Below are 19759 nucleotides of genomic sequence, written 5' to 3' on the forward strand. Positions count from 1 at the left end.
GTTTGGTACAATGAAGGCTGTGAAGGGTTAAATGTCTCTGTCTGTAGACAGAGCTTCGAGAGAGCAGATGGAGCCACAATAGGCCGTGCTGTTGCTAGGAGACGAGAGGCCTCTCACTCGGCACCTGGTCCTCCCTTCCCGGGCCCCTCCTCCACTTCACCCAAAGATGTCAGCAAATTGCATCTGCGAGGCCTCAGACTGCCATTGCCACATGTGAGTATCTGAACTTAGTCTCCAGCTTTCAGTGCTCATGGCTGCTTAGAGGTCTCAAAAGGGTAGGCATTTCCAATAAGAATTAAGAAAATGGGTCTCGACCTGTGTATCACAGTAAACAAATCTTCCGTTGTGCGTGAAGCCACAAACACATCATCGTCATCTTCGGCGATCCATTCGGCTGTTTTATCACTAATGACACTTTTTTCTGCAGTGCTCGGTTCCACAGAGCTCCCTAGGCATAAGAACCAGAAGGAATTAAATACTTCGACCACAAGAGTTAGGACAAAGCACATTCTCATATGAATCTCATTCGATGTTCAAAGCAACTCCAAAAGGGCTATTGGGCAGAGACCCTTAATGTCTCCATTTTGCTGAGGAACATGATGTTCCAGAGGTTAGTGTTTGGCCAAGGTGGCCTGACCAGTGAAGATCAGCATGGGTCCTTGTTTTCTCATGCCTTTTCCATTACACCAGGTTCCCTGAGCATTCTCTTGCTTTGAATGCATCATTTTTCAAAAATCAAGAAGCTGAGAGTAATCTAAAGCAATGATTCAAGCAGTAGGTGGGAGTGGGACCGAGCTGAATCTCAGAGCAGCCTGTGGAGTTTGACAAAGCATAATCTAAAATTACCTGTGGCTTTGACTTGTTTGCCTGTTATAGTCTGTGTGATTTAACTTGTGCTGAAAGCCCAAATCAGCTTACAAAAGGTCATAAGATTTTTTTTTTAATTTTACTTATTTATCTGAGAGAGCAAGCGAGCATGGGGGTAGGAACAGAGGCAGACAGAGGGGGACAAGCAGACTCTGCGCTAAGCAAGGAGCCCGATGATGCAATGTGGGGCACCCCGACCTCTCAGGATCATGACCCGAACAGAAACCAAGAGTTGGACGCCTAACTGACGAGCCACCCAGGCGCCCCAGGAAGATGATAAGATTTTGATGTTTGGTGTTACGGGTTCAAAAAAGGATGCGAAACACGGATGGGTGTGGAGGACAATCTATTAAGTGCAATAGGCGGTCCATAAAAGACCAGTGCGATGTGATTCCACTTACATGAGCTCCCTAGAGAGAGTCAGATTCATAGAGACAGAAAGTAGAAGAATGGTTGCCAGGGGCTAGGGGGAGGGCAGAGTGGTGAGTTATTGTTTAGTGCGTACAGACTTCAGTGTTGCAAGATGAAGAGCGCTCTGGAGAGGGAGGGCGGTCATGGTGGCCCAACATCGAGAATGTACCCAACGGTACTGAGGTGAATGTTTAAAACGTGGTGAAGATGGTAAATTTCAAGTTATGTGTATTTGACCACAACTGAAGCAAAAAGGGGTCATGAAACAACGACCTCAGAAAAGGATGAGAAAGATGATCTAGCCTAGTTTTATTGTCCTGGGAAGCGCCAGCCTCAAAGAATCCAAGCAAGTGAGCTCCCTTTCCTCTAGAAAGCACTAAGAAAGAGTGCCGCTGGAAACCTATGCCATTGTTTTCAGAGGCCTGCAAGCCGGCAGTGGCACCGGATCGCAGTCTGGGAGCGTACTGAGTCCTGTGCGTGAAACTGAAATGAGTGTGGCTAGCGAAAAGTGCTGTCCAGTGAAGCAGAGAGTTCATTCCCAGGGCGGGGGATGTGCGCCTGACCAGGCAGATGGACTCCAAAGGTCCTAGGGTGCGAAGACCTAGTTTGATTGTATTCTCTCAGTCCTGGGGGTTCCAGGGTGGACTGGCCCAAACTGGGCCTTGGAGATCCACCCCTTCCTGGGTCACTCCTGATCCCAAGGGCTAACGAGGTCTCTTTGGAAGAACCCCAACCCTCAAGAGATGCCTCATACTGACCCACTTGTCTGGGACTCAGGATCATTACTGGGGGCAGGGACATTTGCTCCTGTCTCTGGCACTCTGTGCTCACTCTCATCTTGCCTGGGATTGAAAGGAAAAGCCAGCAGACAGTTTACTAACCTAGAGGACTGGCCTCCCTTTCACCTTCAGCCAGCAGTGGTGAAGTCGTCCTCGCACCAGGGGACTGCAGGTGGTCACTGGTGGGGGGACCCTTGGCCTCTTCCTGCAGGGTGATGATGGGGCTGAGAGGCAGCCTCAGCTCGGCCCCGTATACCTCCATATGAGCCGTGGATGAGGTGAGAGGCAGGTACAGCACGCTGGGCTTTTTGGGAACAGGAGGCGGGATTTTGCCTTTCTTTCTCTCCACTTCCTCCTGGCTCTGGAGGCTGATTCTTTCAGGCAGGGCTCTTGCCTTGGGGCCCCCATCCTCCATCATGCCCTGGGGAAGTTGCTGTGTTCCTGAGAAGAAAGCACCAGAGGAACTGGCAAAAGGTGTGAGAGCAAGAGAGGAGGGCGCTGGCGTCTCCCTGGGGCTTTTGCCCTCGGGGAAACTGGAGGGCTTTGGTTTCCGCACCACCGTGTAGATGTCTGGAGGGAGTGGCCGCATGGGTTGAGCTGAGCTCTTGGAAGTCATAGCCAAGGTTGGCGAGATGAGTGGGCACTCCTCGGGGACAGATGGTGGCTTATGGACCAAGCTCGGAGGCCTTCGGGCCACAGGGGGCTTCTCAGCTATGGGAGGTTTCATCTTCCTCTCGGGCAAGGTGAAGACTTCCGTGGCTGGGTCCTCAGCATAGTCAGGGCTCTCCACGTCATCTTCCAGCTCAGACTTGCTGACAGACCTCAGACGCACGGAACGGAGGTCCGACTGAGTGACCATAGGCATAACAGGCTGGTTGGGGCTCGTCTTCTGGGCCAGCTTGGCCCCAAAATTCGTATCTGAGTGATGCCGGCTCACCTTGGTTTTGCCTCTGATGGAGATGCTCATCCCAGACAGATCTAGGTTGGTCGAAGAGGTGAGCGGCAGGTCAAACGACAGCCGTGACTTGGACATTTTCTCCATCGGCGAGGTTGCGGGGAGTGACGACTTCCTCTCAGGGACCACCGGACGCACCCGGACGCCGCCACTCAGAGGCGGCAGGTGGCCCAGGGTCAAGGACAGGGACACAGTGGGCGTCGGGGTCTCTGACTGGCTGGAGTAGCCACTGGAGGGTGACATCAGCCCAGTCGGCCTTCCAGGGGAGGATACTTCCCTGGCCTCTACCTCGATGGAGAGCTGAGATGGTGTTGTGGCTCTGGACGTGGAAGGGGAGGCGAGAGACTCTGAGCTGCCCTGAACTTGGCTGCACTCGATGACTGTGGTGCCAGTGGCGGTGCTGGAGCTAGACAAGGACTGGTAGGTGTCGCCACACTTCCAGTCAGTGAGATACCAGTGGTGGGAGAATTGTGGACCTTCCGGATCTTTGAAAGTTGGCACAGCTGGGTGACCCTGAGCATCAGGGTGGGACAAGTGACGTCCTTGGTGTTCCAAGGAGAGGCAGAGGCTCCTGGGCCTCTGGTCCTTGGGCAGTGCTGACCCACCTTCTGGCAAGAGGGCCAGCTCATCTTTGACCAGCGAGACGCTGCGCATGGGTGGGGAAGGCTTCTTCTTGGCCTTCTTGAGCGAGATACTCTTGGATCTCTGCCTTCTGTGCTGGGCCTCCTGCTGGGCACTGAGGGAGGCGATGTTGTCGGCACTGTTACTGCCCTCAGAACTCGTACTGACACAAGGCAGGGCACAAGCCTCGCTGGCCTTCTGCTCCTCCTCGTAGGCCACCTCCACGGTGCCTGAGTCTGTGGGCACAGACAGCGACCGCTCCCGGAACCTGCTGGCCCCTGGTGGGCCCATCTCCAGCCTCGAGGTACCACGAGTGAGAAGGCCCATCTTGGAGGGTCGCTCAGACGCTTGCTGTCGTTGAGAAGGGTGCTCGGAGTAGACAGCCGACCCGCTGCATCCTGCAGGGTTATCACGAGTGACCAAGAGGGCAGTGGCCTCCTTAGGAACCGAAGGGGGCAGCGAGTGCAGAGAGACCCAAGCATTGCCTGAGGAAGGATTTCTTCCATGTTCGCCGACTCGACTGCTCTGGCTGGCGGTGCTTGGAGTCATGTAGGTAAGAGTATCTCCCTTCCAGGAAGCAGAGAACGTCGATTCTGTCGGCCCGTTGCAAGAACTGGGGACGCTGTACACCATTCCCACGCTCTCCATGCCAGGGCGGTTTGTGGCACTGCACACCTGGAGAGGTTCTTCCGGCTCACTAGAAGGACTCCTTAGTACTGGGGAGGTGAGATTTGGGAACTGAGCTTCCTGGCCAACTGCAACTCTTCCATGCACACCTTCTGGGGCAGAATGACTGGGCCTGATGTCCGAGGTGGTGGCACGGGCCACACCGCCTGCCAGCTTGCTGCTGTGACCTGGAGAAGGTAAACACAGAGAGTGAGTCCTGCTGCCGGGGATCCCCCTTGAGGTCGTCCTCTCGAGACAGGAGCACCAAGGCTTTGCCAAGAAGCATCTGCCAACAGCTTGGTCAGGATTCCTTGGTTCTTCCTTTCCCTACATGAGGATGCTGGGGAAGTTGGGTCTTTGCCCATCACCACACACAGTGAGTCACGGGGTGCCTGCCCTTGAATTATCCAGGATCCTGCCAAGGCCTTGCTGGCTTTAATTATTCCTTTTGGGAGCTCAAATGGCATGTGGGGATACCTGGGGCTTTCCCCTACCCCCTGGAGCTTTCGGCCCAGGCTCACCAACTGTCCCAGATCTCAGTGCTCACTCTCTCCTGAGACGAGAGTAGGGGCTGTAGAACTGCCAAAGGACAGCGTGTGGGACTTGCAGCCCTGGAAATGAACCTGGAGTAGGCCACAGCTGGCAAGTTCAGAGCCTGGTTGCATTTTTGGCACCTGGCACTTTCTAGCTTTACCCCTATACAAAAGAGTTAGGGTGACCACAGATGCGGGGAAACCACTGTGATGTCCAAAGTCCCCAAAGATGTTCTCATCTACAACAATCATTACTGTCACATCATTGCTGCTCCTATGACTATAATAAATGTATAAGAGCAGCCACCATTTGCTCGACACCCACCATGTAGCAGGCACACAGCAGGCCGATTACATGTAACAAACCTAATCCGCGTGACGGCTCCGCCAGCTTGGTATTACTTTACAGACGAAGGCGCTGAAGCTCAGAGGGGTTTTGAAGATTGGACAAGACCTCATAGTTTTATTAAGTGTAGAGGCCGGGACTTGCATCCATATCTCTCTGGTCTACACCCCTTGGCTGGCTTCCATTTAGTGGCAGTAATGCTCTGTTAAGAGAATGCTTTTTGCAGTGGTTCCTGCCTTGATCCATCTGCCTAAACCTGACACATGTGCCTCTATTCCATGTAGAATGGGAGGCAATAACATAATGAATTTACCAGCCTGGGAGGCCTGTTTTCCATACTCAGTTGATGCCCTTGACAAAGGGCCCTTGGTTATCCTTAATTACCACATCTGCTTTTTTTTTTTTATTTAGGACATCCAAAGCCCCCCAGTTTCCCCCCCCCACACACACACACACTGAATTACTCCTGGGTGGCAGCGCTGGTGGAAGGGAAAAGTGGAAAGGTCTGGGGCATCAGCTGTGATGGGGTCACCTTGGTCTCGCTGGGAAAAGTTAGAGAATCCAATAATTGTCCGCCTCCGCCTCAGGGTGGATTTGGGGTTCACGGCTGTCTCTGTGTTAAACAACGAGTGTCGCAAACTTGCGTGTTTATCAAACTGCTGCCCTGTAGCCAAAATAAAGACACTTGGGTGCATCCTGGTTTCTGTTTACAGCGCAGTGGAAATCGGTCTGAGGCACACAGGAGGAGTGATGGCAGTAGCAATGAGCATGAACAGAGAACCAACTGAGCAGCTTTTGAAACCCTCGGACCTCAACCTCATCAAGGACACTTAAATCTCTGGCTGTAGGGCCCCGGCAGGAGCATTTTTCTGGAACTTCCCGGGTGACTGATCATTTAGATGTACAGCCCGGGGTGAGAACCACAGGTGTAGAGAAACAGGTTGAGACTAGATGTTGCTTGATTGTAATCGTTTCTCAAAGAAAGCCTTTGTATGGGCCAGTAAGGACAGGGCCTCCAAAAAGCTGCCTCACTCGCCCCCCAACAGCCAGGAAGCTGCCCGATAGGCTGTCCTCCAGTCACCTGATCACATCTTATCAATGTTCACTCCTGTGTAGTGATTGAGATCTATTTCTCCTGAAACCCGGGGTCAGTCTTTTCTCCAGGGGAATTGCTGGGGCAAGGGTGGGGTGAGGCACACTGCTCCCCACCCACCCTCTGCCCTCCATGTTGTCCCTCATTCCGCTGCGGCAGCGGGCTCACCAGACCCTGCCCTCTCAGCCCCATGGCTGCATTTGTACCCACTGTCCACCCTGCCCCTAGCAAGCAGCTCTGCGGGCAAAACTCAGGGCCAGGCTCATTGAGAGTGAGGTGGAAGTTGAGAGACAAAGTGCCCACCTTCCCTTCATGAGTCTCTCTTCCAGACCTTTACTCCCCTTGGCGCATCTCCCTAGGCTCTGGGCTCTGCCTCTGATTTGCCTGCCAAGAGGATGCCGGGGGTACCCGATGACCCCATATTCATGGAGTGCTACCACACGGAGCCAGACCTGCCCTCATGGCCTTCAGCAGCTTTCTCCAGCATACCACGGACCAGTGCTGGCTTCCAGGGGGCCTCTGGTCCCATCAAGTTAGGAGGGCTTCCTGTCATCAGGTCATTGGCCCTAGCTCCTTCTGACATGACTGACCCTCCTCCTCTTCCACGTATAGCTGGTGGAGTGTGGAACATGAGTTAATAATGGGCATGGTCTAGGGTGCCCTGGGCTCCCAAAGCCACAGCCAGCTCAGCCGCATTTGCCTTGGTCTCTTTCCATTACTTCCCTTCTCAAACACTTGATGCACAAGGTGAAGATTCCCACCTCCCTGGCAGACCAAGTGGCTACTGAACGTGCCCCGAGGCCCTGTGGCCCAGGTGGGAGCCTCTCTTTGAATGCCAGCACCACAAACCTCCCACTTCCACTCCGACTCCTATCTGTGTGCTCCAAACCTTGCCTCCGGCACAAGAAGTTCTCTAAGTTCTCTCTTGCCAAATCAAACCTAACTCACAAACTTGAAATTCCCATGGACATTCCAAAGAGCACACACGTTCACAGAGTCCTAGCGTTTTCTGTTAAGAGGAATTTGCTATCAAATGGGCTCGGTTAGTGTGGCAGTGCCAGGAGAGAGTGAAGAAAGAGCAGCCAGAGCCCCCCTCGCCTGCATGCCTCCATTGCCCCCCTCTTCCCGCGAGAGCCATGACCTTGACAGTTCAGGGTGAGTCAGCAGCAGAGAGAAAAAAGTCTTGCTCCCTCCCCCAGTCCCAGTGCATTTGGAGAGGATGGTCTGTGGTTGGCATGGAGGGAAGCAAACGGAGGTGGTGCTGATCGACTCTACCGGAGATGTTGATGGGCACAATGTCAGAGTGCGTGGAGCAAGGCTGAAGCCACCGCTTCTCCTCTAGGATGGGCAGAGGGGAGGGGCTATTCCAGGCAGCTTGCTTGTCGGCTGTGGTCAACAGGCTCCGGGAGGCCTCAGGAGCCCTCACACCCTGGGTGGTGGTCTCATCCTCGCTCAGCTGCCATTTTGTAGGCTGTTGGGAAAGAAGGTGATGGGAAGGGTGTGCTCCCAACGAGATGAGCCATGCCCATGGGATGGCTATCTAGACAGGGTGGTCAGAGGCTTCGTCTGGGAGGCAGGGAAGTGTGGACAGGATGCCAGGTCAGACACCTGCTGGTTAGGGCCCCTCTCGGCAGGGCCTCAGGGTAGCTGTGCTGGTGAGGAGAGGTGAGCAGCAGCTTCCGGTGGGTAAGGTGCACAGCTCGAGGTCCCCCATCAATGAGCGCAGAGAGAGCTCTGCCCTGCTGGCTCTCACAAGTGGGGGAAGAGGCAACTCACCATCGATACAAACTCCAGACGCCTGCCCGCCTGAGGCCTTGGGCTAGGAGTGGGCTCAGGGGCCTCATCAGCAGAGCGGAAGGTCTGCCCCAGAAGTCTGGCCTCCGAGTACTGTTCCTCATATTCTTCTGAAAAATAGCACAGTGGATACACACTCTAGGGGGCCACGGCCAAGCACTGGTCTGGGAGAGGACCGCAAGCTGGGGCTCCTGCTCTAGCTGCCCGGCCTGACTTGCCTTGTTTTTTTGTGGTTTGGCCCGGTGTCCGAGCCTTTGGCTTCGGAAACGGAAAAATACCTATTATCCAGGACTACAAGGGCTGAGGAGAAAAGTTGGTAGAGTTGAGTTGCGCTGGTTCTGTGACCAAGCCTGTGTCTTGATGGTCCCCACCTTAGGTGCTTGACTTGGAGGAGAGGCTCAGGGTGCAGACACCTCTTGGTCCTTTATCCTCTCTCTGAAGCCCTGCAGCTCCTCAGGGTTTCTGCAGGCCTACCAGGGAAAAGACCTGTCGGAAGCATGAAGAAATCTGCACTGGGAAGTCCAACATGCAGTGCTCCCTTGGGTCTCAAGAACTCTCAGCTGAGCTTCCGAGGGCCTGGTTCCCTGCACCTTCGTCCCACTGTGGGTGGTTGTCAGGTCCAGGGGAGCTTAGGTGAGGGAGAGGGAAGGCAGAGGTAGTGGCAGAGAAGGAAGGAGAAGTTGAGGGGCATCGCCAGCGAATAAGAGGGATGCACAAGGTTTGAATGGCCTTCACTGAAGTGATGAGTTCGATGAGTAGATGAAGAACACGAGAGAGCAAAGAACCAACGGGGGTGGGGCTCTCTGCTCATCTGAACAAAGACTTTAAGACTCATAGAAACTTGGAGGCTGAGGGGCCTCAAAAGTCCTCTGGTTCACCACCCCATTCTGGGCTCAGAGTTCCTCCTCAATAGCCCTTTTAGATGCTTCTTCAGCTTCCACACAGACCCGCAGAGAAGGGGAGCTGCCGTCCTCCCAAGGCAGCTCATTCCATCCAAGGACAGTTGGGGCTGTGGCAGGAAAGCTCTTCCTTATCTCGAGGTGAAATCTGCCTCCCTCCATGTTTCCTCCACCCACTGGTCCCAAATCTGCCCATGGTGGCAACATAGAGCACACTGACTCCTTTTCCGCATGGCAGCTCCTCTCTTATCCGAACACAAGGCTCGTGGTGTCCTTTGAAATCTTGCTTCTCTAAGGTTACCACTGCCCTGGCAAGGGAGGTGAGGGTTTGGGCTAGAGTCCAGTTGGGTGGCCCAGCTACCATTTTCTACTCTCCATAAGAGTTGACCTTCATTGGTATGGGTAAACGAGAGCTGACAAGACTTCTTTTCGCACTTAATGTCCACTCAACAAATGCCTACTGAGCACCTCTTGGGGAATCCAGCTCTTTGCCGGGTGCTTCTGGAAACACGAGGGTACTAAGAGATGTGATTCTCTCTGTCGAGAAGCTTGGTCGGTCGGGTTAGGTGGATGGACGATAAGCCCAGTACCAGTAGGTGAATGAGTTAATGAATGAACAAATGATAGAAAAAGCAGTTCAGAACTATATAAGTCCTCTGGAGCTGGATGGCCCAAGGTGGCTCACAGGAACACTGGTGAAGGGAATGAGCAAAGTGTAGAACTAGTGTTAAAGCGTTTTGAATGAGGCAAGAAGAGAACTGTGAAGAAAGTGTAAGGACTGGAAGTTGGAAGACATGGAGGAAGGGCTTCTGGATCTGGAAGAGAGGCCTCAGTGGGACAGCAAGTGCCTGGAGTAGGCTATGGAGTTTGTGACTACAACTGAGATTTTATTTGTATTCATTACTTCATGGAGATATAACTTACCTACAGTAAGGTGTACAAACAACTTTAGTGCACAGCTCAGTGAATTTTGACATATGCATGGCCCTTGTAACCTCTGTCCAGGTACTGTAAAACCCCAGTTGTCTCTTTCACAGCACTGAGTTTTAATCTCTTTGCCACTTACGTTGGCTTAATCCCTCCGTTCAATGTGTATGGTTTTCACATTGTAAGGTCCTATCAGCGACCACACTGTTCTCTCTTTGGTGGTAACTTTAATACGGTGCCCAGCTAAGCCTGTGTTCCAAAGGACACGTATTGGGAGTTGACAGTACATCTTATCAGGGTCTCTCCAGCTGCAAGATACTCTTACTGAGCAAGTGACATACCATTTTTAATTCTCACAAAACTGTGTACCACATGGGAAACTGGAATCTCACTTTAAAGATGACTGATTCATCTGAAGCTTTAGGTAATCTGCATAATGTCCCACAGCTAGTTAGGTGAGGGATGGGAGTGAGATTCTAGCTGTCTGATTTCAGAGATTGGATTTTCTCACTCTGCCCAGTGCACGCAGTCTGACTGCTCAGGCACCATGACCGGGCCGTTTGTCCAGGTCGTGTGGACCCAGCTTTTTGTACAGCATGCTCCTCTGTATACTCCAAAGACACTGGGCTGCAAATTGGGGATGAGGAGACCTCTGGGTGCTGTGTATCGGGCTTACTTTTTTTTTTTTTTTAAAGTAGGCTTCACGCCCAACATGGAACCCAACGCAGGGACTGAACCCACAATTCTGAGATCAAGACCTGCTCTGAGATCAACAGTTGGTCGCTCAAGCTCAACCAACTGAAAGTCGGGCTTACTCTCATGAGGCAGTTGCTCCCCAGGAGACACATGGACAGGTTGTGGCAAGAGCAGAATGGGTGAAGCCCCGAGGGGGAGAGACCCTGCAGATGCCTCCATTGTCCTTGGGTGCCAGGATTCCAAAGGCATGGGCAACATGGCAAGAGAGGGTCTAGAAGGTCTGTGAGCCCACCCTGTGGGAATTTCTCCCCCGGCTCCCTTTGTAAGTGGCTTGACCACTGCTCTGCTTCTGCCTCTTCCCTTTTCTCTCTCGTGGCCTCCTGAACCAAAAAATAAAGGGGTGGGGGTGGAGTGGGGGGAGTGGTAGCGAGTAAACAGCCCGAGAAATTGAGCCCTCTCGAATCATTTAGTCTGGAAGGTAAAAAGATGGGGAGATATGTGTGGTTTTTTGTTTTTCAGTGGGGTTTAAACTGTTCTCTCTCTCTCTCTCTTTTTTTTTTTCCTCTTGCTGCTCCCTGTCCTCTTTCTTCTTCGCCTCCCTCCAGCCGCTGCGCATCTCGCCTGTGGGCTCCGGCCGCAGCCCCCCTCCCTCTCAGTACCTTGCAACAGGCTCTGGAGATTGAGCTGCGCCTCTCGAAGCAGCTCCTCTACACTCGGGGGCCTGCCCGAGGAGAGGAACACGTTCACTGGCTGTCGCCATGACGACCTCGAGTGGGCAGTCGCTGTCGCATTTTCCCGACCCGAGTTAGCTGCAGCTAGGGAAGGAGAGAGTCAGTGAGAGGCGCAGGCGGGGGGCCGGGGGGGGGGGTGTGAGGGGCCGGGGCGGGGGGGGAGGCGGCGCGCGGTGGCCAGTGGGCGCCCGCGGTTCCCTAAGCCCCGCCCTGCCGGGGGCGGGGGGGGGCGGTGCGAGGCTGCGTTTAAAAGGCGGGGACTCGCCAGCCGCAAGATTTTTCCTCGACAGATCCTGCCGCAGTCCACTCCCTCCCGCTCCGCCAGCCTCCGCCCGCCCTGCCGCCGCCTGCCGCCTGCCTCCTGCCGCCTGCTGCCTACCGCCCGCGTCCTCAGCGCCTCCCGGCTCCCGCCGCCGCCCGCCCTCTCTGATCACCGGGACGAGGTAAAGCGCCCCGGGCTGAGCCGCTGGGCCCTCCGGCCCGAGCGCCCACCCTCCGTGCTCGCCCCAGTGGGTGTGGCTCGGCCTCTCCCGCGCCCAGCCGCGACACTTCGGTCCCCTCCCCCCACACGCGCCCCACCGCGGCATTTCAGCCTCCTGTAGCGGCCTCCAGCTCCCCACCCCCACCCGCGCCCCCGCCCTCAGACCCAGGGCCCCTGAGCTACTCCTAATGTCCGAGGCCGCAGGAAATCTAAACAGCCTGCGCATGGCGAACGTGGCCCTGCGAGAAGAATTAAATGCCCTTCGCGGGGAGAATGCCAATTTGGGCCTTCAGCTCGGCAGAGCCCTAGCCGAGGTTAATTCCTTGCGGGGCAATGTGTCGAGCTACATCCGCTGGCCAGTGCCGGTGGTGCCCGTCCTTGCCGAGGAGAACTTTGACTTCCCGCTCAGCGAGATCGACGCAGTTCCCGAGGGGGATCTGCCTTTCCTGTGTTGGCCTCCCCCTCGCGCAGAGCCCGAGTACGCCTCTGATGAGCTGTTGATTAGCGTGATCCAAGATTGCGGTACCTCAGGCGCGCCCGTCGACCCTCCCCCGCGGGCCATTCCGCCCCCGCCGGCGCTGCCCCCGCCCCCAGCCAAGGAGCAGCCCGCGCAGCCTCCTCTGCCGCCTCTGGAGCGGCCGGAGTTAGAGCCCTTCTCGGGCGACCCGGTCTACCTGGCCGAGTTCCTGATGAAGCTAGAGACCTTTATAGCGGACCACGAGGATCATTTCCCCGGGGGCGCTGAGCGGGTGGCCTTTCTGATCACCTTTTTCGCTGGCCAAGCCAAGAACTGGGCCATCTCTGTCACTCGGGAGGGAAGCCCCCTGCGTGCCAACTTCCCACGCTTCCTGGATGAGATCCGCAAGGAATTCTGCGGCCCCATCCCCCCAAGCGTGGCTAAAAAGGCCATCCGCAAGCTCAAGCAGGGGCACTGTACCCTAGGCAGCTATGCAGATGCTTTTCAGTTCCTGGCCCAGTTCTTGTCTTGGGATGACTGCCGCCTTCAAAACCAATTCCTTAAAGGCCTGTCGGAATTCTTCCGCAAGGAGCTCTTATGGTCAACTGAAATGGCCGACCTGGACGAGCTGATTCTCGAATGCGTGGAAATAGAAAGAAAAGTGCGCGTGCCCAAGCCAATCCCACTCCCCGGGGTCCGCAACATCTTCTTCCCTTTCGCTGCGGACCCCAACGCAGACACTGATGATGAAGATTTCCACAGTGACGAAGATGAAGAGACACGCAAGCGCAGGCTTTACGACAGGGAGCAGCGGAGGCGCGTGAGAGCTGTTCAGGAGGAGACAAGGGAGGAGGAGGAGAGAAGGAAGAAGCAGGAAGAGATGCGGAAGAAGCAGATGGAGGAGATGAGGAAGAAACTGGAAGAGAAGGAAGAGGAGGAGGACGACGAGGACGAGGAGGTGGATGTGGACGAGGAGGTGGACGTGGAGACCGTCAAGGATGAAGAGAATAAGGGTGATTTTGTGTGCCCGGTCCCGCAGCCAGACCCCGATGCCGACCAGGATGGGGACCAGGAGCCGGAACCGGAGTCCGAGGATGAGACCCAAGACGATGACCTGGATGAGATGATGGAGATGGAGCCGACTGTCGCCCATGCTTCATCTCAGACCACTGGCTACTACCATGAGAATTTCCTAGACGCATCGCCTCCCATCATTCAGCCCAGCCGGAGGAGGAACCAGAACCGCGTCCCGCTTCTGGAGGGCCTTCCAGGCACTAATTCGCCGTTCTACAGCTCGCCCCCGCTGATTCGCCGCGCAGGTCGCCTGGGGCAACGCCAAATTCGAAGACGCCCGCCCGTGCTGTTCCGCCTCACTCCCCGACAGGGGGGCCACCGGGCCGCACGTGGCCGAATTCGCGTGTGAGCGCCAGGGCGAGCTCGCCGCGCAGAACACACCCTTCGACAGCGTCCCCTGCCCCTGCTATCGCTGCCACACCTGCCCTATTTGCTGACCAGTACTTGAGGGAGTTCCAGACCTGTAGAGCCCACAGAAGACCTGCAGAACTCCAGATCGTCTTGCAGCCATGACCAGAGAGGGACCCGTGTCCAAGCAAGGCCACCTGAGAAAGAAGGGGTCACCAATAGCTTTCCTCTTGGAGCACACTCTGCTCAGTCTTGCCACAAGCTAGAGAGCAGGGTTCTGGGCCTGTTCCCATAAAAGAACTGGTCACCCTCTTGTAATACCCCTCTAGTTGTTCCTAACCCTCACCTCTCCTGCGTTTATTCACCCTGTGTTCTACGGTTTTATCCTCGGACTGGCTCACCAGGACTTCACCCAATGCCTCACTGAACTGCCCCCATGAGCTAAAGGACAGGCTATAGCGAACTCCTAAAGCCACTGAGGCCACTTACAATATAACTGAAGGAGAGCAGGATGGTATCAAGAGATGTACGAAAAGCCGATGCTGGCTTCAAGTCCCCCGTCCAGCAGAAGGGCCCTGAAGAGAACCCTACATCCAGCCCAGTGAGCATGCGCAAAACCATATGTCAAATGGACAACATGGCCGAGATCTGCTCTTGACTGACCCAGCAAGCTGGTTCCTCCTCCCTACAGACTCCTGTATCAGGGCCCTTGGACCCACTCACCAAGTCTGGGACCCTCTCCTCTTACCACACTGCCTTCCTAGGCATCCCCAGGAGACAGAGCCCAAGGTTACAGGCTCTAACCCTTCTCTCCATGTTGCCCAAAGGGTGGAGGAGGGGCGGGGGAGGAGTGGGGAGAGGAGGATGGAAGGAGGAGGAGGACGAAGCAGCAGCAACAACTCAGCTTGAAATTGTAGGGAGTGACTCTTTCCTTAGGGACAGTGGTCTCCTTCCCCGACCAGGCCTTGGACTGCAGCCCCCAGCCAAAGGTCTTTGCAGGAGACTCGCCATCCTTGAGGTACCAGAGGAGGCCCAACTGGCCTTTCTTTCCTGGACTGCCAAAGAGAGAGAGGGCCTGAGGCCTGCTCTTTAACTTCGACTTCAAGGATTCCTTGGTTCTGAGAGGAGAGAGGAAGGTTCTGTCTCCAGCCTTGCAGCTGGGACGTCCTCCTGTTTCTCACATGGGGGCCAAGCCATGGCCAGGTTCCGGGCTTTGAGTAGACAATGAGGCTTAAGAGGGTGACTGCCTCCTAGTAACTCCTAGGACTTCTGGGTACAAACCCAGCCCCCCCCCAAGAATCCTGCTGCTTCTCTTGGGTCCAGAAAACACTGCTTCAGCAGCGAAAAATAAATACTATGTCACTCTGGGCCCAGAATGCCAGCCAGATCCACTGCTGGCCTGAACTGCCCTTAGCACTGAGCTTCGTGCGTAGTGCCTGGCAGCTGGGCGAGTGCAGCCACAGTGTCTGTGGCCGGAGGGAAGAAAACAGAGTAAATTATGCCTCTGTTCCTCACTGGAGTCTGACATAGAACCTCAGCACAGCCTTAAGATTTTGAGCCTGGAGACAAGCGGAAGGAGCTGGAGGAAGAGGAGTCACAGAGAAACCCAGTCCTCCGGCTGGTTTCTGGTGAGGTCTCTATTCGTCAGTAGGAGGTAAGAAGCCCTTTTTGCTTTATAACACCCTTGGCAGCCTGGGGAATTCAGGGAGCCGGGTTCCTAGAACCTGTTGCTGCCTTTTAAAAAGGCTTCCCTCTCCTTCAAGGAGAAAAGTAACAGATAATCATAACAGAAATTTTGGAAAATAGAGAAAACTGTTAAGGACCGAACACCCCCAGGCATTCAGAATCTGGCCACACGAACGCAAGTGCTGTTAACACTTTGATGCCTTTCTAGCATGTTCTCCCTCTGTCTTTTCAAAGCTGAGATCATGCTGTAAGCTCTTGATCAGCAGGATTTAAAATGGCTGCCACCTATGCAGTCATGCATACTGAATAATTTATTTAAGCAGTCTCCTAATTTGTTGGACGTTTTAATTGCCTGGTTTTCTCCATTCCTGCCAGTATAGGAGTCAACAACCGTGTAAAGAAAATTTTGTCTGTTTTTCAGCTATTTCCTCAGAGAGTTCCAGAATGGGAACGGCTATCCTTCTAGGCTGTGGATCCTGTTTGCTGACAGTCGATGCGCTGGGCCTGCTGCCTGCATCCCTGCCGGAGAAGTGCAAAGGACAGGTGCCTTGCACCCCTACCTCCAGGGACCCTTTCGGCATAGGCCCTGCTGTTCCCGTGGTTCCTCTCACCCTGAGCCCCTGTAGCCTCAGCCAGGGAAAGAGCTGATGAGCAGTGAGCTGGTTTCTGGCCCTTTGGTGGCAGGGGGGCTTGGGCTTCCCTTTGACCCTCTTCCCCCACCTTTCCTAGATCTTTAATATTTGTTGTGACGTAACAGCCACAAGAGCTGTAAGAGGAACTATGGGCTTTGGGTGCTTTCTTGGGTTGAAAGAAGGGTGGGGTGGGGGGTGGGGGTGGGGAGGGAAATGCATGCAGGGGTACAAAGGCAGCCCAAGGATTCCCAGAGACTCGGGAGGAAACCCGTTTGAAACAAATGTGTTATCGTTATTGTGTTATTGTTGCATTACTGTGTTGTGAAGATAAGAAATTGTTCTGTATGCTAAAGCTTTCTCCTCAATAAAAATATAAAGGGTGTGTAAAGACTGTGTCTCTCCGGATTATTGAGCAAACAGACATAGGCGGGTACTTAGTAGGCATCAGAGATCATTTCCCAGGCACCTTGCCTGAATCAACCCTAGCCCGAAGCCTTGCAGTCTTCAGATGAGGAAGCTAAGGCCCAGCCAGGCCCCAGGGACCTGCAGAGAGTCCTACGCACTTGGGGATGGCAGTTGTTGGGAGGGAGGGAGGTAAAAAGACTAGTTATCTTGAAAAATAGCATTAGTTCTCCCCTGGTCCTATCGCCAGCACACACACACACACACACACACACACACGCACACGCACGCACAAACAGGCGTGCGACATTGAAGGGAGGGTGGGAGGCCAGGGCCAGTGAGGCGGGAGGGCCTTTCCACTTTGGGGCACTAGGTGGTGCTACCGGACATAACCGGGCTGGCGGCTGCCGATTCTTGAATCCGCTTGCCCAGAGCAGTTCACACACAGACCCTCCCTCCCAGCAAGATTTCACTGCTCTTCCAAGACTCGGGGGTCAGAAGAAACTGAATCCCCTCCTTGGATTTGCTAAGGTTTCCCAGCTATGAATTGGAATTCCCCCACACCCAGCCCTGGGACAGTGGGTGGGAATGTTTACTAAGTCCCCTCCCAGGTACCAGTGTTAACACCCAGCACCTCACAACCGCTGTCTTTTCCTCCTACAGATGAGGGAACAAAGGCTTAGAGGGGGGCAGTCACAGGCCCAAGGTTTATAGGGGCTAGTGGCCTTCCCACAGCTCCACAGCTGCCCATTAGTCAGAGCTCTTTGCCTCCACTCCCTCGGTCCCACGGCCTCCCCTGCTTTCAGAGCACAGTGAGAAACAAAGCCCTGTTTCAGAAGCACATCTGCTTCGCCCCTTTAAGACAGGAAGGCATGGAGGGAGCGAGCAACCAGCATGTAGCAGGCACTTTCGACAACAAATCTCATTGCATTCCCACAAGCCAGTACAGCAGGTTAATGTGTCTTGAGAGCTGAAGGATCCGAATCTCAGCGATATTAGGTTCCATGCAGGGACTTGGGCCTCTGTGACTCCCAAAACCATACCCTCTCACCTCTAATAACGACATGCTGATTCCAAGGAAGCCCGCTGAGGAGCTCAGGTCTCAACCTGACTGGACACTGGGTCTTTTGCCAAAGCAGCCAGATCTATGCATCAGGGGCACTGTCTCTAGGGGGCCTCTGCGAGAACCAGCTGGGTGGCGAGATCTGCCCAGCAGGGAAAGTTCTGCAGAGTAAGGTGCTGAGTATAAGGCAGTATGTGTGAGTGTGTGGCTGACTGCCCCTTCTGGGGGAGAGACAGGGCTGTGGCACCCTGGGCTGCCTCAGTCAGCCCTGGGGCTGCCCATTCTGCTTCAGCGGGCCAGATAAGGTCTCTAGCACCCCCAGAATTTCTCATGCCATCACAAGTAGGGATAGGTGAGCCCAGATTGTGTGGTGGCCCATCAGAGCAGGTGGGGGGAAATAAGAATAGGGGAAGACTTGCTCCATACCCCTGCAGCCACAAGCCCTGTGAGTGTAGGGGAAAGAGCCCAGGATTCCTATCGGCCCTGCCACGGACTCATTTTGGGACTTGCATGAATCCCATTCCTATTCAGGCCACAGCTTCCTCATTTGTCTAGTGACTGAGGGGTCCCTTGTGCCCAGCACAAGTCTGGATACACAGTAGGATCTCAAACCTAGCTTGATGCATAGCTTGAGTGAATAAATGGGCTGCTGGATTAAAATTTTTAAAAACCCTGTTGCCAAGGTGTGGAAGAAGGCAGAGAGCATCTTGCTGCCTGTAAAGCAGGCCCCACTGTTCCATCATTCATTCTATGATGAAATGGCAGCTCAAGGTCACTCATTTGACTTGGACTGTGAGCTCCAGCGCTGGATACCCAGAACTCTTCACCTCTACCCTCCACTCACTCATGCCCTCAGTGATGGAATCAGAATCTCTAGGAATTTCTATTTCTAAAAAGCTCCCTAGGCAATGTTAATGTAATGTTAATGCCTAGCCTCCTGCAGAAAAGAGCCTTGGGGACAACTATCCCAGGCAACATTTAATGGCCAGTTTGGTTTTGAGCCTTCTCTCAGAGCTCCCTGGAGCAGAAACCAGCCTGGAGATCCCGTACTAGCCCATAGTAAGTGATCACGAAATATTTGTGCAACAGTCCCCCAGCGTGTGCCATGGTCTGGTGTGAGCTTGCCCTTCTGGAGATTGTATTTTTTTTTAAAGATTTTATTTGTTTATTTGAGAGAGAGAGAAGGAGCGCACAAACAGGAGGAAGGGGAGAGCAGAGAGCCCCCGATGCGGGGCTTGATCCCAGGACCCTGGGATCATGACCTGAGCCGAAACCAGACGCTCTACCCACTAAGTCACTCAGGTGACCTCAGACTGCACATTTGAAAGAGATGTGCTGTAGGATGGATGCAGAATTCCAGCCTTGAGAAATCTGGTTCACTGGAGCCCAAGCCTTTAACATTGACCACCAGAACTGACTCGTGTGGAGCCTTGGCCTCTCCCCAGGTATGACAGGCATTAAGGAAGCAAGAGATTTCCCCCTAAATGGGGCTGGGAGGCTCCACCTCTGGCTAGCACTTCCTGTATCCTGAGGAGAGGAGAGAAAGCTCAGCAGGCCACTTCTCCCCGGGGATTCAATAGACACAGAAACACAAAGCCCAGGGATCTCAGTTGTCATGGTAACAGTGGGACCTACTTGGTAGAAAACAGTCTGCTGAAAAGCTCCGGGAGGGTGGATATTTCCTTTGACAGAGCGCGGGCTCTGACTTGCTCCTGACGTCCTCTCTCCCCTTCCTGCCTGTCACCCCAAACGGGGGTGGGAGTGGGGAGAAGAGGCCTCACCTCAGCGACTCCCCTGAGACAGCGGTGCCAGAAAGTAGGGTCCTGACTTTTTATTTTGCTCTTGCTGTGGGCTGTTAACAGGAGAAAGAGGCTCAAGGGGAAGGTGTCAGAGTGTGAATTCATGGCAATTGTCCTCTGTTCTAAGGAAGCCCTGTTTCATGAGACAGCCCCCCCAACAAACACACAAACCAAACTTGAGGAGGGCAAGTGCCCCCCAGCAATTGCAGTTCTACCTGTTTCTCACCACTTAACCATGGACACAAGAGCCAGAGAGAATGTCCAGAAGTTCCAGACTTCTCTCCTACAGTGCAGCCTCTCCTCATCTCTCACCTGGATTACTGAGGTAGCCTCCCAGCCAGTCTCACCAACGTCTAGTAGTCTCTACCCCCTTCTAATCAATCTACCTTCCCATACACTTCAGGGGTGGGTGGGCATGGTTCTTTGAACACACAAATCTGGTCCTGATGCTCCTATTCAAAAACTTTTCAAGGGATCTCCTTCCTCTATTGGAAGACTT

At 54.3% G+C, this 19759-nt stretch overlaps 2 protein-coding genes across 13 annotated transcripts in view; one reads left to right on the forward strand and one right to left on the reverse strand.

Annotated features, from left to right (window-relative positions):
• The window catches only part of NHSL2 (NHS like 2), an 88345-nt gene that overhangs the window by 10047 nt on the left and 58539 nt on the right, over nucleotides 1–19759 (reverse strand). For 7 of the 12 annotated variants that reach the window (XM_082716141.1, XM_082716145.1, XM_082716151.1 and 4 more), the window contains exons 2-7: nucleotides 11247–11402; nucleotides 8048–8175; nucleotides 7547–7742; nucleotides 5711–5842; nucleotides 2160–4487; nucleotides 316–448 (exon numbers count right to left, since the gene is read on the reverse strand). In XM_082716141.1, coding sequence (XP_082572267.1) covers nucleotides 316–448; nucleotides 2160–4487; nucleotides 5711–5842; nucleotides 7547–7742; nucleotides 8048–8175; nucleotides 11247–11402 — 3073 coding nt within the window. Of the gene's footprint in view, nucleotides 1–315; nucleotides 449–2159; nucleotides 4488–5710; nucleotides 5843–7546; nucleotides 7743–8047; nucleotides 8176–11246; nucleotides 11403–19759 lie in introns of those variants that run through there. The other 5 variants (XM_082716142.1, XM_082716143.1, XM_082716147.1 and 2 more) reach the window with 4 other exon arrangements.
• RTL5 (retrotransposon Gag like 5) lies at nucleotides 11785–16384 on the forward strand. The gene is made up of 2 exons (XM_082716200.1): nucleotides 11785–15332; nucleotides 15786–16384. The coding sequence occupies exon 1, from the start codon at nucleotides 11988–11990 to the stop codon at nucleotides 13677–13679; it is 1692 nt and encodes a 563-aa protein (XP_082572326.1). The 5' UTR covers nucleotides 11785–11987; the 3' UTR covers nucleotides 13680–15332; nucleotides 15786–16384.

The sequence above is a fragment of the Mustela nivalis genome (genome assembly GCF_964662115.1).
Source record: "Mustela nivalis genome assembly, chromosome: X".
Classification (NCBI taxonomy): domain Eukaryota; kingdom Metazoa; phylum Chordata; class Mammalia; order Carnivora; family Mustelidae; genus Mustela; species Mustela nivalis.